Source organism: Coregonus lavaretus, assembly GCF_964263955.1.
Source record: "Coregonus lavaretus genome assembly, chromosome: 25".
NCBI lineage: Eukaryota > Metazoa > Chordata > Actinopteri > Salmoniformes > Salmonidae > Coregonus > Coregonus lavaretus.
The window spans coordinates 31442946-31459157 of record NC_140012.1 but is presented as its reverse complement, the minus strand read 5'-3'; the positions used below and the strand labels follow the sequence as shown (position 1 = coordinate 31459157).

Here is a 16212-nt window from a genome sequence, read left to right as displayed (position 1 = left end):
ATGGTGCCGGCGCCACTGTCACAACGTAACGCTGAATGGCTACAAAGAGCTGACTACAGAAAGAAGACGCACATAGAGACATAACAGATATTTGTGGCTTGGATGAGTGGAGCTGTGAAACCATGATGAATGGGTCCTACTCTATGGAGGTAACACCAGAGCGGACAGAGAGCAGGTCTAAGGAATCTTTTAAGTTTGTGTCGGAGAAGAGTGTGGTGAAGAGGTCTGGACCAGGACCCTCTGACCAACCGCAGCCCTCCTGCTGCCTGAGTGTTAGCCAAGTCTCCTACAGCGTCAGGTAAGCTAATGCTATTTACAAGATAGAAAGATGTGTTATGAATGTGATGCGTGATATCACTGTCACTTGGTTTGGAACTGTGAATGAACTGTTAAAAAGCAGAAAATCGTATGGATTGTGCCTTTAAATATTACATTTAGGTCATAAGATATGGATTGTTATACCAGTAAACAGTCGCATCAAGCGGCACGATTTTGTACCTCTACGTACTATTCTGGTACAGTAACAGTAAGGTAAAAATGGAAACATTGTATCTGCTCATCTAAAGCAGAGCAGCACTGCATGTCTTATCTTTGTATCTACTGTGCAGATCATTACATGAATTGGGTCGTTCCACGAAATGGGTGGTGTAACTTGATTTTTGGGGTCGATTTCACCTAATTTCTACATTCTGTCATGAAGAGCACATGTTCAACTTAATAAAAAACATGTTTTCCCATTTCAAATGACTATAGTAAGTGCCTATTAAGTGCCAAATAAAGTAGCAGGGTTGACCGTATCAGGGTTGATGATTTCATCTTAAATCAACCATAAATCACCTTTATTCATATAAAAATCGTATTTCTAAAATTTTCCATGTGGTCTATATTAAAAGGATATTTTAAAATTCAATATTGATGCACAATTTGTACTTAACATTTTAAAGGGACGCAAAAGGGACACATTTCGTGGAACGACCCAATTATACTCATAATACAGATTCATGAAACTGTGTGTGTGTGCACGTGTGTGTGTGTGTGTGCGTGCGTGCTTGTCAGTGAGCGTGTGGGGCATTGGTGGGACCTCGCCGCCTTCAAAAAGAAACGGACCAGACAGATTCTCAATGGCGTCTCCTTCCATGTGAACAGTGGGCAGATCATGGGCATACTGGGGAACTCAGGTGAGCAACACAAACACACCAGTACAACTTACAGGCAATGAAGAACAAAATACTCAGTCAACCTGGTCTCAGAGCAAAACGTATAACATGTTACTAACATCCATGCCACTCCATTTAGTATGATATGTTAGGTTACATTACATTGGTATACCAATAGCGGTTGTGCAATATAATACGAATTATAAGACATATAGTATATGTTACGATTTGCAATTCGTGCTAAAATGCTAAAGTTGTCCGTGATGAGATTTGAAGACACAACCTTTGGGTTACTAGACGTTCGCGTTATACACCTACCCATTCACCCCGCAACCACCCTGCTTTCATTTTTCCTTAACCTACTGTCTTATCAAACGTAATATATACTGAACAAAAATATAAATGCAACAAGCAAAACTTAAAGATTTTACTGAGTTACAGTTCATATAAGGAAATCTGTCAATTGAAATATATTCATTAGGCCCTAATCTATGGATTTCACATGACTGGGCAGGGCCGCAGCCATGGGTGGGCCTGGGAGAGCATAGGCCCGCCCACCCACCCACTTGGGAGCCAGGCCCAGCCATTCAGAAATACGCGTTTTGTGCATATGGAAAATTACTGGGATCTTTTATATCAGCTCATGAAACATGGGACCAACACGTTTCATGTTGCATTTATATTTTTGTTCAGTATAGCATAATAAACGTGTCAAATAATGTAACGTAACATATATTATACTAAATGGAGTAGCACAGATTTTAGTAACATATAATAAGTTTTGCTCTAAGACCAGGCTGTCAGAGTAATTTGTTTCTGGGTGCCGAGACTACTAACATAATCAGTAACATAAAATATTTACCACAGTTGAACATAAATATACAAATCATACCTGACATTCTGTAGGCCTACAGTACATTATATAGTGCAATGCTCATCTTTCCATGCAATCTATGTAAAATACTGTAATTCTACTGCTGTACAATCATATTTGTCTCATCCTGTGCTGCCCTTGGCTTTCTGTGTGTGCCAGGCTCAGGGAAGACCACTCTCCTGGATGCTATCTCTGGGAGGATTGGGAACTCAGGCACTCTTCTGGGAGATGTGTCTGTCAATGGGAGGAAGCTAAAAAGAGAGCAGTATCAGGATTGTTTCTCCTATGTGCTACAGGTAAATACACACACACAGTAACATAGTCTAATCTCTCACCCACTATTTACCCAACGCCATAAATATTGTGCTTAGCTTATCATATTTGCTAGCAGTATAAACGTGGATGTGTTCAAGCTGGCTGACATTACATTGAGCTTTGTCTGTGACCTGCTGCATGAGAAAGTGAGAGAGAGTGGGTGAAATGCGTGGCATGGGGTAAATAGTCCACAAAGACACTCACTCCATAAACTCTTCTCACTTCAATTAGGGGATGGGTGGCCAGCCAGGGTGGAATTAACTGGGGTTACAGATAGCTTCTACATACAGTAATCTTTCTCGGGGATGTTCATGTGTATCCACAGCTATATTAAATCACTGAGTTTAGAACCCAGTCCTTTGAAATAATCTCTCCTTTTACTGCAGATAAAATCCGCCCTGCTCACCGGGGCCATAAACTAATCCAGTCATTAAATTTCCCTCCTAAGCCTTGGATGAGATGGTGATATTAAATCGCACAGTAATTAAGAATAGGAGCAGGAGAGTTCACTCACGCATGCATCCACGCTCATACACATTCTGCATGAGCACATCAAAGTTCCAAAATCCAGTACGGCTCTGCTGTCAGTCAATCATTAAAGCTCAGCCCGTTAAATCCATGTATGGGGCACACAATAAACAGAAAGAGAAAGACAACATTATACAGCTGCCATACATCCACACAAAACTCTCACAGTTCTCCTCACCTTTAACATGGAGCACTTAGGTAACAGACAGTCCCCTACGTCTGTGCAGAGGTAGGTAACAGTACAATCTCTGTGGGATTGTAGAAAACGTAGAGTTCACTTTACAGTACATACACAATACATGGACTACTAATATTTTGATCCCTGCCTTCGATCTGTCTTTATCCCTGGCTTTCTGTCTTCCATCTGTAGAGTGACAACCTGCTGAGTTACCTGACAGTGGAGGAGACTCTGACATACACAGCCCAGTTGGCCCTGAGACGACACTCAGCAGACGTCATCCACAAGAAGGTGTGAATCGTACAGACTATAGATAACCTCTAGACCAGGGCTGGCCTACAATAGATACACATGAAGATATCTTTGATTTCTCAAGCGATTCTGGCATCAACTGTGATAAGTTGTTGACCCCTGACTTCTTGGCCTGCAGGTGTCGGCGGTGATGGCGGAGCTGAGTCTAGGTCACGTGGCCCACAGTGTGATCGGTGGACGCGTCTTCCCAGGAATCTCTGGGGGAGAGAGGAGGAGGGTGTCCATTGCCATGCAGTTGCTTCAGGACCCTAGTGAGTACACATGAAGCTGTCTTTGGTCATTGCCTGTGGAGAATTTCAGGAGACAAGCATGTAAATACCCCTTAAACAAACACATAACTATACCATACATTACTAAAATATGTGTAGAAAAATACAGGCTATTCTACAAAACCAAGAAAACGCATTTTCAATATCATGGATTATACTGTGCCTTGTTAGAATAAGAGTATGTCACCTTGAGCGAAGGAAAAAGTTGATCATCACAAAGTTCAACCACTTCCGAGTGGCTAACAAAGAGACCTGTGTCTAATAATAGACTAGAAACAAAGAGAGATGGACAGAGAGGTGATGAGAGATGGAGTGGGGGGGTAATGAAAGGCAGGGTTATTACACACTCAGTATTAAGCTGAGTGAATCCTGTGAGGTGTCCCAGGTGGAGTTTATCAGGGCCTGAGGACCCACAGGGGGTGAGGGGGTCTCAGTCCTCATTCGGATTAGACGGAGCACTCTCCACCCAAACACTAGGCCACATTAATGAAGGGTTCCCATCTGCTGCCTCGCCAATCAACCAGGAAATGAATTAATCATCACACAATTAATGCATCTGTTAATTCCACTCATCCTTTTTAAAGAGGCAATCTTTTAATTGTGCTAATTGGATAAATTAACAGAAAAGAACACACTTATCTCAAAGAGTTGCTCCTTAGAGGGGGACTGTGCCATTTTAAAAGTTCAACTCTGTTTTTAAAAGATAAAACAATTCATGTGGAAGTTTTTTTCTGTGTTAAACATTCCCTGATGTGTTACTTTGGGACATGTGATGTTGTTTCAGAGGTCATCCTTCTGGACGAGCCAACCACGGGCCTTGACAGCATGACGGCCAATCAGATTGTTGTTTTACTGGCTGAGCTGGCCAGAAGGGACCGCATTGTCATAGTGACCATCCACCAGCCACGCTCTGAACTCTTCACGGTGAGGGAAAGAGAATGAAGCTGCTTTGTGTTATTTCCTTATGTTCAGTGATTATGTCAATTTGTCAGTTGATGCATTATACTCTCTGTTATGTTGATTGATGGAGACTAACTCCAGCCCTGTGTGTTCCCCAGGTCTTCAGTAGAATAGCCATAATGAGTAAAGGAGAGCTGGTGTTCTGTGGCCAGCCTGGAGAGATGGTGAACTTTTTCAGCACATGTGGCTACAAGTGTCCAGAATACTGCAACCCCTTTGATTTCTATGGTACAGTAATATATTCACTTCACACAATGTATTCATGTACCACCCTTATCTCTCTAATGACCCTCCCTCCTGGTCTGTCCTATGGATTGACTAACAGTGGATCTGACGTCAGTGGACACACGCTGCAGTGAGAGAGAGGCCACCACCTACAGCCGCATGCACGAGATCACCTCGTACTATCAGGACTCAGAGATCTACCAGAGCATGCTGAGACAGATTGAGCAGAGCTGCCAGCGAACAGACAAAACCAGCATCCCCTTCAAGCACAAAGAGTCACCCAGCGGCCTGGCCAAACTGGGTGTGCTTCTCAGGTCAGAGGTCAAACTACTGTGCTGCTTTTGATTGTGAAGGGAAAATAAAAATAAGGTTATTGTCTGAGGGTATAGTAGCCTCTGATGTGGTAGTGTGATGGCGCTACCTCTGAGTTACTGTCTGACTCAGTCCTGTCTAACCTCCATCATCTCCAGTGCCGTCTGCACTGATCTGGCTTCTGGCAACGCGTGTCGCGTTAGAACGACGCCACCTGACGGAAAGACAATGGTCTAACCTTTCTCTCTTTCTGTAGGAGGACTGTGAGGAACCTGTCTCGAGACAGGATGGGTGTCCTGATGCGTCTGTCCCAGAACCTCATCTATGGCCTGTTTGTGGCCTTCTTTGTCATGAAGCTGGACGATGACATCACCAAGGGAGCGGTACAGGACCGGATTGGCATTATCTACCAAGCTATGGGGGCGTCGCCTTACACTGGCATGCTGAACGCTGTAGCTCTGTGTGAGTTAGCTTGTTGTTTCTGCAAGTCAGATCAGGCTGATTTACAGGCTACTATTGTACATCTGTGGGGAAACATATTGAGTTACAATAATATCAAAATGGTCCAATGTTGTTAAACCATGCCTGCGTAATATGAACTGCCTATGTTCTGATCACGTGGACCTTATTTGGTGAGAGGACCCTGACCAGGGACTTTTCTCCAGATCTCTATGGACAGTTTAATGAACCCTCCTATTTTACCCCGTCTCACGGAGTAGCGATAAGGGATATGGAAGGAGATAAGGGACTAGGCCAAGCGACTTAAGGGTAACCACGAATCAATAAGCATCCAAACAGCTGTAGATAGCGGCAGTGGGTTTATAATGTTTATTGGTCTTGAACTTAGGGATATTTAGTAGCCCATAGGCAAAGCTACTTTTAGCACACAAATCTCTGTGCTGAAATTACATTATACAAGAGAAACTAATACAATCAGTGTAAAAGTATAATGGTAAAACAATTAAAGTTATCCTTGGAATATTTACCTGGATGCAATAGCAGGGGTTGTGTTCATATCATAATCACTACTGCCCTAATGATGCTGTGCTCTCTAGTTCCTGCTCTGAGGGCCATGGCTGACCAGGAGAGTAAGGATGGCCTGTACCAAAAGTGGCAAATGTTCTTGGCCTACATCTTCCACATCCTCCCCTTCAGCATCATCAGCGTGCTCATCTTCTCCTCCTTCCTGTACTGGTGGGTGTCTGTGTGTGTGTGTTGGTTCTTCTATCCTTGTGGGGACCTAAAGTAAAACAAGGAAAAATAAAATAAAATCCAATTTTATTTGCCACATGCGCCGAATACAACAGGTGTAGACTTTACAGTGAAATGCTTACTTATAAGCCCTTAACATTGTTTTAAGAAAAATAAGTGTTAAGTAAAAAATAGATAAGTAAAAAATAACAATAATTAAAGAGCAGCAGTAAAATAAAATAACAGTAGGGAGGCTATATGCAGGGGGTACCGGTACAGAGTCAATGTGCGGAGGCACAGGTTAGTCGAGGTAATTTAGGTAATATGTACATGTGGGTAGAGTTAAAGTGACTATGCATAGATAATAAACAGAGAGTAGCAGCAGCGTCCAGGTAGCCATGATTAGCTGTTCAGGAGTCTTATGGCTTGGGGGTAGAAGCTGTTAAGAAGCCTTTTAGACCTAGACTTGGCGCTCCGGTACCGCTTGCCGTGCGGTAGCAGAGAGAATAGTCTATGACTAGGGTGGCTGGAGACTTTGACAATTTTTAGGGCCTTCCTCTGACACCGCCTGGTATAGAGGTCCTGAATGGCAGGAAGCTTGGCCCGAATGATGTACTGGGCTGTACGCACTACCCTCTGTAGTGCCTTGCGGTCGGAGGCCTAGCAGTTGCCATACCAGGCAGTGATGCAACCAGTCAGGATGCTCTCGATGGTGCAGCTGTAGAACTTTTTGAGGATCTGAGGACCCATGCCAAATATTTTCGTGGGGACATTTCCCACATCCCCATGAGGACAAAGGCTATTTTAAGCTTAGGTGTTAGGTTTAGGGTTACAATTAGGGTAAGGGGTTAGTGGTTAGAGTTACAGGTTAAGGTTAGGGTTATGGTAAGGGTTAGGGAAAATAGGATTTTGAATGGAAATTAATTTTAGGTCCCCATGAGGATAGAAGAAGATAACTTGTGTGTGTGCACGTGTCTAAGTATGTGCACGTGTGTAAGTGTGAGTGCGTGTGTTCAACATGTAGATTTGCATTCATAGTCCCTCACACCTGACTGTGTGTCCATGCATGTGTGTCTCACTCTCTCTCAGGACGTTGGGGATGAACCCAGAGATGTGGAGGTTCCTGTGTTTCTCGGCTGTGATCCTGGTGCCCCATGTGGTGGGTGAGCTGCTGACCCTGGTGCTGATGGGAGTGGTGCAGGACCCCAACATGGTCAACACGGGAGTGGCCCTGCTCAACGTAGCTGGCATCATGGTGGGCTCCGGATTCCTCAGGTCAGACCACTACTAGGAAATATGGAATTGTCTAATTGTCATGCTATTATTTTACATACCCTTTAACAATTCCCTTTAACATTTACATTTGAGTCATTTAGCAGACGCTCTTATCCAGAGCGACTTACAAATTGGTGCATTCAACTTAGGATAGCCAGTGGGACAACCACCCTTCTTTTTTTTAAATGGGTGGTGGGGGAGGTAGAAGGATTACTGTTATACCATTCCAGGTATTCCTTAAAGAGGTAGGGTTTCAAGTGTCCCCGGAAGGTGGTCAGTGACTCTGCTGTCCTGGCATCGTGGGGGAGCTTGTTTCACCATTGGGGTGCCAGAGCAGCGAATAGCTTTGACTGGGCTGAGCGGGAACTGTGCTTCCGTAGAGGTAGGGGGGCTAGCAGGCCAGAGGTGGATGAACGTAGTGCCCTCGTTTGGGTGTAGGGTCTGATCAGAGCCTGAAGGTAAGGAGGTGCCGTTCCCCTCACAGCTCCGTAGGCAAGCACCATGGTTTTGTAGTAAATGCAAGCTTCAACTGGAAGCCAGTGGAGTGTGCGGAGGAGTGGGGTGACATGAGAGAACTTGGGAAGGTTGAACACCAGACGGGCTGCAGCGTTCTGGATAAGTTGTAGGGGTTTAATGGCACAGGCAGGGAGCCCAGCCAACAGCGAGTTGCAGTAATCCAGACAGGAGATGACAAGTGCCTGGATTAGGACCTGTGCCGCTTTCTGTGTAAGGTAGGGTCGTACTCTGTGAATGTTGTAGAGCATGAACCTGCAGGATCGGGTCACCGCAGGGTGTTGTCCAGGGTCACGCCAAGGTTATTTGCACTCTGGGAGGAGGACACAATGGAGTTGTCAACCGTGATGGCGAGATCATGGAGCGGGCAGTCTTTCCCCGGGAGGAAGAGCAGCTCCGTCTTGCCGAGGTTCATCTTGAGGTGGTGATCCGACATCCACACTGATATGTCTGCCAGACATGCAGAGATGCGATTCGCCACCTGGTTATCAGAAGGGGGAAAGGAGAAGATTAGTTGTGTATCGTCAGCGTAGCAATGATAGGAGAGGCCATGTGAGGATATGACAGAGCCAAGTGACGGTGTATAGAGAGAATAGGAGAGGGCCTAGAACTGAGCCCTGGGGGACACCAGTGGTGAGAGCACGTGGTGCGGAGACAGATTCTTGCCACGCCACCTGGTAGGAGCGTCCTGTCAGGTAGGACGCAATCCAAGAGTGAGCAGCGCCGGAGATGCCCAACTCGGAGAGGGTGGAGAGGAGGATCTGATGGTTCACAGTATCAAAGGCAGCAGATAGGTCTAGAAGGATAAGAGCAGAGGAGAGAGAGTTAGCTTTAGCAGTGCGGAGAGCCTCCGTGACACAGAGAAGAGCAGTCTCAGTTGAATGACCAGTCTTGAAACCTGACTGGTTTGGATCAAGAAGGTCATTCTGAGAGAGATAGCAGGAGAGTTGGCTAGAGACAGCACGCTCAAGAGTTTTGGAGAGAAAAGAAAGAAGGGATACTGGTCTGTAGTTGTTGACATCGGAGGGATCGAGTGTAGGTTTTTTGAGGAGGGGTGCAACTCTCGCTCTCTTGAAGACGAAAGGGACATAGCCAGCGGTCAAGGATGAGTTGATGAGCGAGGTGAGGTAAGGGAGAAGGTCTCCGGAAATGGTCTGGAGAAGAGAGGAGGGGATAGGGTCAAGCGGGCAGGTTGTTGGGCGGCCGGCCGTCACAAGTCGCAAGATTTAATCGGGAGAAAGAAGTCAAAGCATAGGGTAGGGCAGTGTGAGCAGGACCAGCGGTGTCATTTGACGTAATAAATGAGGATCGGATCAAAATGGTTGACGAAGTCATCCACAGAGAGGGAGGAGGGAGGGGCAGGAGGAGGAGGATTCAGCAGGGACTCACATTACCATCTGAGTAGGGGCAGAGTGAGTAGTGTTGGAGGAGAGCGAGAGAGAAAAGGATACAAAGTAGTGGTCGGAGACTTGGAGGGGAGTTGCAGTGAGATTAGTAGAAGATCAGCATCTAGTAAAGATGAGGTCAAGCGTATTGCCTACCTTGTGAGTAGGGGGGGACGGTGTGAGGGTGAGGTCAAAAGAGGAAAGGAGTGGAAAGGAGGCAGAGAGAAATGAGTCAAAGGCAGTCACCCAGAACTGTGAGGGGTGAGCCATCCTCAGGAAAGGAACTTATCAAGGCGTCAAGCTCATTGATGAACTCTACAAGGGAACCTGGAGGGCGATAAATGATAAGGATGTTAAGCTTGAATGGGCTAGTGACTGTGACAGCATGTAATTCAAATTAGGAGATAGACAGATGGGTCAGGGGGAAAAGAGAGAATGGCCACTTGGGAGAGATGAGGATTCCTGTGCCACCGCCGCGCTGACCAGATGCTCTCGGGTATGCGAGAACACATGATCAGACGAGGAAAGAGCAGTAGGAGTTTCAATGTTCTCTGTGGTAATCCATGTTTCCGTCAGCGCCAAGAAGTCGAGGGACTGGAGAGTAGCATAGGCTGAGATTCTGCCTTGTTGGCCATAGAACGGCAGTTCCAGAGGCTGCCGGAGACCTGGAACTCCACGTGGGTCGTGCGCGCAGGGACCACCAGATTAGAGTGGTAGCAGCCACGCGGTGTGAAGCATTTGTATGACCTGTGCAGAGAGGAGAGAACAGGGATAGACAGACACATAGTTGACAGGCTACAGAAAAGGCTACAATAATGCAAAAGAGATCGGAATAAAATTAAGTAAACATCTGGGGAAGCGAAAGAGCGGGGCCTCCCTCACTTACCTTTCACTGAAACACTCCTATGGAGGGAGAAGAACAATTAATTCAGGAAATTAGTGGTACTGGTGAAGTTTTATGTGTGTGTTCATTGGCTCCCATAACCACTCTCAAAGATGTAAACTACGGACCATAATTGAACTGATGGCCCTGTTCTGTTCTTCTCCCTCCATAGGAGTAACCAGCAGATGCCTGTGGTATTCCAGTGGCTCAGCTACCTAACCTTCCAGAAGTACGGATGTGAGCTGCTCATTGTCACGGAGTTCCATGGCCTCAACTTCACCTGCAGTAAGACTCATACAAAATATTTCTCCAGTTAACACAGCTAGTGATACCAGTGCCCAAATGAATCAGGAAATTATGTGATGAGTGCACTGTAACAGTATGGTACAGTACATCCCTATCAGGTTGCCCTAAAAAGCCAATGTTAAGACTCATGCATACTGTATATCACCTAATCGTTACAATGAGTCTGGGGTTGATTACTTCTGTCTACGTTCTATGCAGGTACAGGCAGTATACCTCTTCCAGGCGCCTGTTTGATGACAGATGGAGATGACATCATAGACCAGGGTTACCCAGGAGCCCTGGACCGCTACACCCTGGACTTCCTCCTGCTCTACTCCTTCCTGCCTGCCCTGGTGCTGCTGGGAGTCATCAGCTACAAGATCAGAGACCGCCTCGTCCAACACTGAAACAGACACTGACACCAACATGGAGACAGAAAGGGGTGTGGGATTGCTGGAGTTTGGTCTAGTGGTACTATAAACACCACATACACTCAGTGGCCAGTTTATTAGGTACATCACCCCGTTCACGAAAATGGTTTGCTCTTACAGAAAGTGAGTCACGTGGCCGTGGCTTGCTATATAAAGCAGGCAGACAGGCATTGAGGCATTCAGTTACTGTTCGATTGAACATTAGAATGGGCAAAACAAGTGACCTAAGTAACTTTGAGCTTGGTTCCATATCTCAGAAACGGCCGGCTTCCTGGGCTTTTCACGCATGACAGTGTCTAGGGTTTAGCGAGAATGGTGTGACAAACAAAAACATCCAATCAGCGGCAGTCCTGTGGGCAAAAACAGCTCATTGATGAGAGGTCGAAGGAGAATGGCAAGAATCGTGCAAACTAACAGGTGGGCCACAAACAGGCAAATAACGGCGCAGTACAACATTGGTGTGCAGAACGGTATCTCGGAATGCACAACTTGTCGGTCCTTGTCACGGATGCGCTATTGCAGCAAACGACCACACCAGGTTCCACTCCTATCAGCTAAAAACAAGAAGAAGCGGCTCCTGTGGGCACGCGATCACTAACACTGGAACAATGAGTGGAAAAACATTGCCTGGTCTGACGAATCCTGGTTCCTGTTGCGTCATACTGATGGCAGAGTCAGGATTTGGATTAAGCAGCATGAGTCCATGGCCCCATCCTGCCTGGTGTCAATGGTAGTGTAATGGTGTGGGGAAAGTTTTCCTGGCAAACGTTAAGCCCCTTGATACCAATTGAGCAACGTTTCCATGCCCCGAAGAATTCAGGCTGTTCCGGAGGCAAAAGGGGTGTCCAATCCGGTACTAGACGGACATACCTAATAAACTGGCCAATGAGTGTATATTTCCCAACGGCGGGGGGTCCATTCCTTGGTCCACCACTTTCTATGCAGTTCATCCCCTTCCATCTGTCTTCAAACTGTCTAAATTAAAGTAATAAACACAAATAGGGAATAGTTATATACTGTTTTTACTTTAGAAATAAGGTATACTGTTGGATATCTGTGTTTTCTACGCTTGCAGAAAGTGACATGCCAGTATGATGGGATCTGTTGGGATCTCCTTATTAAAAGAATTAACATTATTTTTGCTTTCTTTTTGTAAAAATGTCAAGTAAATTTATTTTTCAAAATAAATGTTTCTAATGAAAATACTTACAATACAACAGTTGTGCTGTGTGTGTGAATAGGAAAATCTATGTATTTTTCCAATACAATTGATATGAAACATGCATTGTATAGTAAGTTCTATAGTATATTGTAATCAGAGCATTTCTCTGGGTATATTAAATGACTGTACAGGTGTCTGCCATGGCTGAAGTAGAGGGTGAAGTCTGTCTAAGCTCTAGAACATTCTGTTCTGATGTTCTCATTGGCTGAGAGAGCTGATGAGTCTATTAAGTTAGGTCTCCAGTTCCAAGACTTGGACACGTTCCTCTTGTACTGGTCCAGTTTCTTTAGACAAGACAGAGGGGACAATGTTATCATTGTTTTGGGTTCATCCTACATGGTTTTCACACAATTGTATAGTGTTAAAACCCTGTAAGGATACCATGCAAGATGACTGTCAAACAATGTAACCTGGTATAACAGAAAGCTGTTATGGATGCTGAGCTCAGGGTCCAGCTGACACAGATTCAGTTAGGTGATGACCTTGACACATGACGTGTATGACATTTATTACAAAGAGTCAATCAGTAGTGCTGGTAAAAACATATAAACTCAGTGTGACCCGGGCCAGAATTGAATTCTGACCTAGTAAAAATCCATCTGTCAAGGGTACATCTGAACCAAGGTTCCATCTAATGGCTCTATCTGGGTTTCTAAGCTATCAAGGCACATGTTTGAGTCTTTAGTATTCACATTCTCAATATTGGCATGGAGTCAGTACCCCAGTCTCTCAACTTCTATTGGCTGACTCCACCCACCATATGATCCCTGCCCAATGGGAGTGCTATCTGAGCCGAATCAGGTGAGGGACAATAAATAAAACATAATGTGGACACTTGGCTGGAGCCAGAAACACACCAGAGGTTACTTTAGTTCAAATGCCACAGTGGCACGTGTATCTGGCTGCAGCCATTCAAAGGTTATCGTTGCACATTAAAACAGTTATGATCAGACAATTACACACGGATTTCTACAGGGCAACCGCAATGCAATGTAACTGGGGTTACTAGAAGACAAGTAGAGATGGTTGAGCTAGATTAGAAGAACATGATAATTTTGACAATTAGAGCCTGGCCTATATGTTTCTTTTGGTCTGATACCGTTTCTGATTTTTTTTGGGGACAAAACTTACGGATATCGATATATCTGCCAATATACTGTTTTACAGCGGGGAAATGAAAAAGTCAAAATGTTCCACACTGAATTCTCATCAATTGCCATCCAAATGACCAATTGTCGAAGAAATATGCTTCAAATGTTGATTTCTTACATTGTGACAATAATGACATTTATTGAATATCGTTTATCGGTGGAATTATTGGCCGATACCGATATAGCGTTAAAAGGCCAATATCGGCCGATAATATTGGTGAACCGATATATCAGTTGGCTCTAATGACAATCTCCACAGACCTTGACTGGTCCCATACAGTGTGTGCTGTAGCCAACTCTTCTAACCCTAGGGCTGCGTTTACACAGGCTGATCATTTTCTGATATTTTTCCACTTTAATTGCTCTTTTGACCGTTCAGATCAGCTCTTCTGTCAATAATTGGGCAAAAGATCAGAATTGGGCTGCCTGTGTAAATGCAGCCTAACAAACACAGAAAGTTGGCTAGAGCACAAACAGACTGGACCACCAGGCTAACAGGGGCCATTGGAGTTGAGACAAGGTTCATACCGTGTCTTTCTGGGCTCTCATGGAGTGAATCTGGGGCTCACTGTACTGTAGGTCCTTGGCTGGGTCCTTCAGCTCTCTGTGGTGCTCGCTGGTGCAAGACAGGAGTAATGGATCAGTATCACACACACATATTAACGTGGTTGTGTGTGGGTGTGCAACAGTGAGTGTATGTGTGAATGAGAGGGTGTTTGTCCATAGCGCAGGAATTACCTCAGGAGGAAAAAAACGACCTCAAACCCTTTCTTCCACAGATCTAGAGGGTTTTTAGCATGCAGAGTCCCAATGTCAACAGCAGTGATTGGGGGAGAACCTGGGAAGTAGAGTGAGATCAAGTTTATCATATTAAAATAACAGGTACAGTAAGACCAAGGAGCTGATCGTGGGCTACAGGTGGGGTGCACACACCCCCATCCACGTCAACGGGGCCGCATTGGAGAGGGTCAAGAGTTTCAAGTTCCTCAGGACTTAACATGGTCCTTTCACACCAGTACAGTCGTGAAGAAGGCACGGTAGTGCCTCTTCTCCCTCAGATCCTCAGGAACTTTTACAGCTGCACCATCGAGAGCATCCTGACTGGTTGTATCACCACCTGGTATGGCAACTGCACCGCCCTCGACCGGAAGGCCCTACAGAGGGTGGTGCAGAAGGCCCAGGGCATCACTGGGGGAGAGCTCCCAGCCATACAGGATGTACATGTCAGGCGGTGTCTGAGAAAGGCCCAAAAAATTGCCAAAGACTCCAGCCACCCGAGACATGGACTGTTCTCCATGCTGCCGTCCCGCAGGCAGTACCAGTGCATCAAGGCTCAGACCAACAGACTCCTATACAGTTTCTATCCCCTGGCAATAAGAGTGTTAAATGGCTGACCCTCTCTCACAGACTATCCACACTGACTTATTGATTTGATTTATTACTACCACTACGCTGCTGTTCATTGGTAGCCATTAGTGTCACTATTACTCCTGTTTATATGTATATATCCTTTTTTTTTTTTGTGTGTCATTTAGCAGATGCTCTTATCCAGAGCGACTTACAGTTAGTGCATACATAATGTTTTATACTGGCCCCCCATGGGAATCTAACCCACAACCCTGGCGTTGAAAACGCCATGCTCTACCAACTGAGCTACATCCCTGCCGGCCATTCCCTGGACAACGCCCCATGGGTCTCCCGGTTGCGGCCGGCTACGACAGAGCCTGGATTCGATGCCTTAGACCACTGCGCCACTCGGGAGGTATATATTACTATTAGTATATTACCGTAAGTATTTATATATTCCTGCTACCAGTCACTTTGCAGCCCTGTTTACATGTACAGTTGAAGTCGGAAGTTTACATACACCTTAGCCAAATACATTTAAACTCAGTTTTTCACAATTCCTGACATTTAATCCTATTAAAAATTCCCTGTCTTAGGTCAGTTAGGATCACCACTTTATTTTAAGAATGTGAAATGTCAGAATAATAGTAGAGAGAATGATTTATTTCAGCTTTTATTTATTTCATCACATTCCCAGTGGGTCAGAAGTTTACATACACTCAATTAGTATTTGGTACCATTGCCTTTAAATTGTTTAACTTGAGTCAAACATTTCAGGTAGCATTCCACAAGCTTCCCACAATAAGGATTTTGTCCCACTCCTCTTTGCAGATCTTCTCCAAGTCATTAAGGTTTCGAGGCTGACATTTGGCAACTCAAACCTTCAGCTCCCTCCATAGATTTTCTATGGGATTAAGGTCTGGAGACTGGCTAGGCCACTCCAGGACCTTAATGTGCTTCTTCTTGAGCCACTCCTTTGTTGCCTTGGCCGTGTGTTTTGGGTCATTGTCATGCTGGAATACCCATCCACGACCCATTTTCAATGCCCTGGCTGAGGGAAGGAGGTTCTCACCCAAGATTTGACGGTACATGGCCCCGTCCATCGTCCCTTTGATGCGGTGAAGTTGTCCTGTCCCCTTAGCAGAAAAACACCCCCAAAGCATAATGTTTCCACCTCCATGTTTGATGGTGGGGATGGTGTTCTTGGGGTCATAGGCAGCATTCCTCCTCCTCCAAACACGGCGAGTTGAGTTGATGCCAAAGAGCTCCATTTTGGTCTCATCTGACCACAACACTTTCACCCAATTCTCCTCTGAATCATTCAGATGTTCATTGGCAAACTTCAGACATATATGTGCTTTCTTGAGCAGGGGGACCTTGTGGGCACTGCAGGATTTCA

At 45.3% G+C, this 16212-nt stretch overlaps 1 protein-coding gene across 1 annotated transcript; it reads left to right on the top strand.

The window, feature by feature from the left end:
* Positions 1 to 3: 3 nt before the first annotated feature.
* abcg5 (ATP-binding cassette, sub-family G (WHITE), member 5) lies at positions 4 to 12304 on the top strand. Its single transcript, XM_084141636.1, has 13 exons — positions 4 to 298; positions 1057 to 1178; positions 2191 to 2327; positions 3245 to 3343; positions 3483 to 3615; positions 4418 to 4557; positions 4692 to 4821; positions 4919 to 5132; positions 5387 to 5592; positions 6186 to 6324; positions 7411 to 7596; positions 10550 to 10662; positions 10882 to 12304. The coding sequence occupies exons 1-13, from the start codon at positions 123 to 125 to the stop codon at positions 11067 to 11069; spliced, it is 1983 nt and encodes a 660-aa protein (XP_083997762.1). The 5' UTR covers positions 4 to 122; the 3' UTR covers positions 11070 to 12304.
* Positions 12305 to 16212: the final 3908 nt, after the last annotated feature.

Coding starts and splice junctions, on each gene's coding strand:
- abcg5 (XM_084141636.1), top strand. CDS start 123: ATGATGAATGGGTCCTACTCTATGGAGGTAACACCAGAGCGGACAGAG. Junction 1,179..2,190: donor GGGCATACTGGGGAACTCAG/GTGAGCAACACA, acceptor TGTGTGTGCCAG/GCTCAGGGAAGACCACTCTC. Junction 2,328..3,244: donor GTTTCTCCTATGTGCTACAG/GTAAATACACAC, acceptor TTCCATCTGTAG/AGTGACAACCTGCTGAGTTA.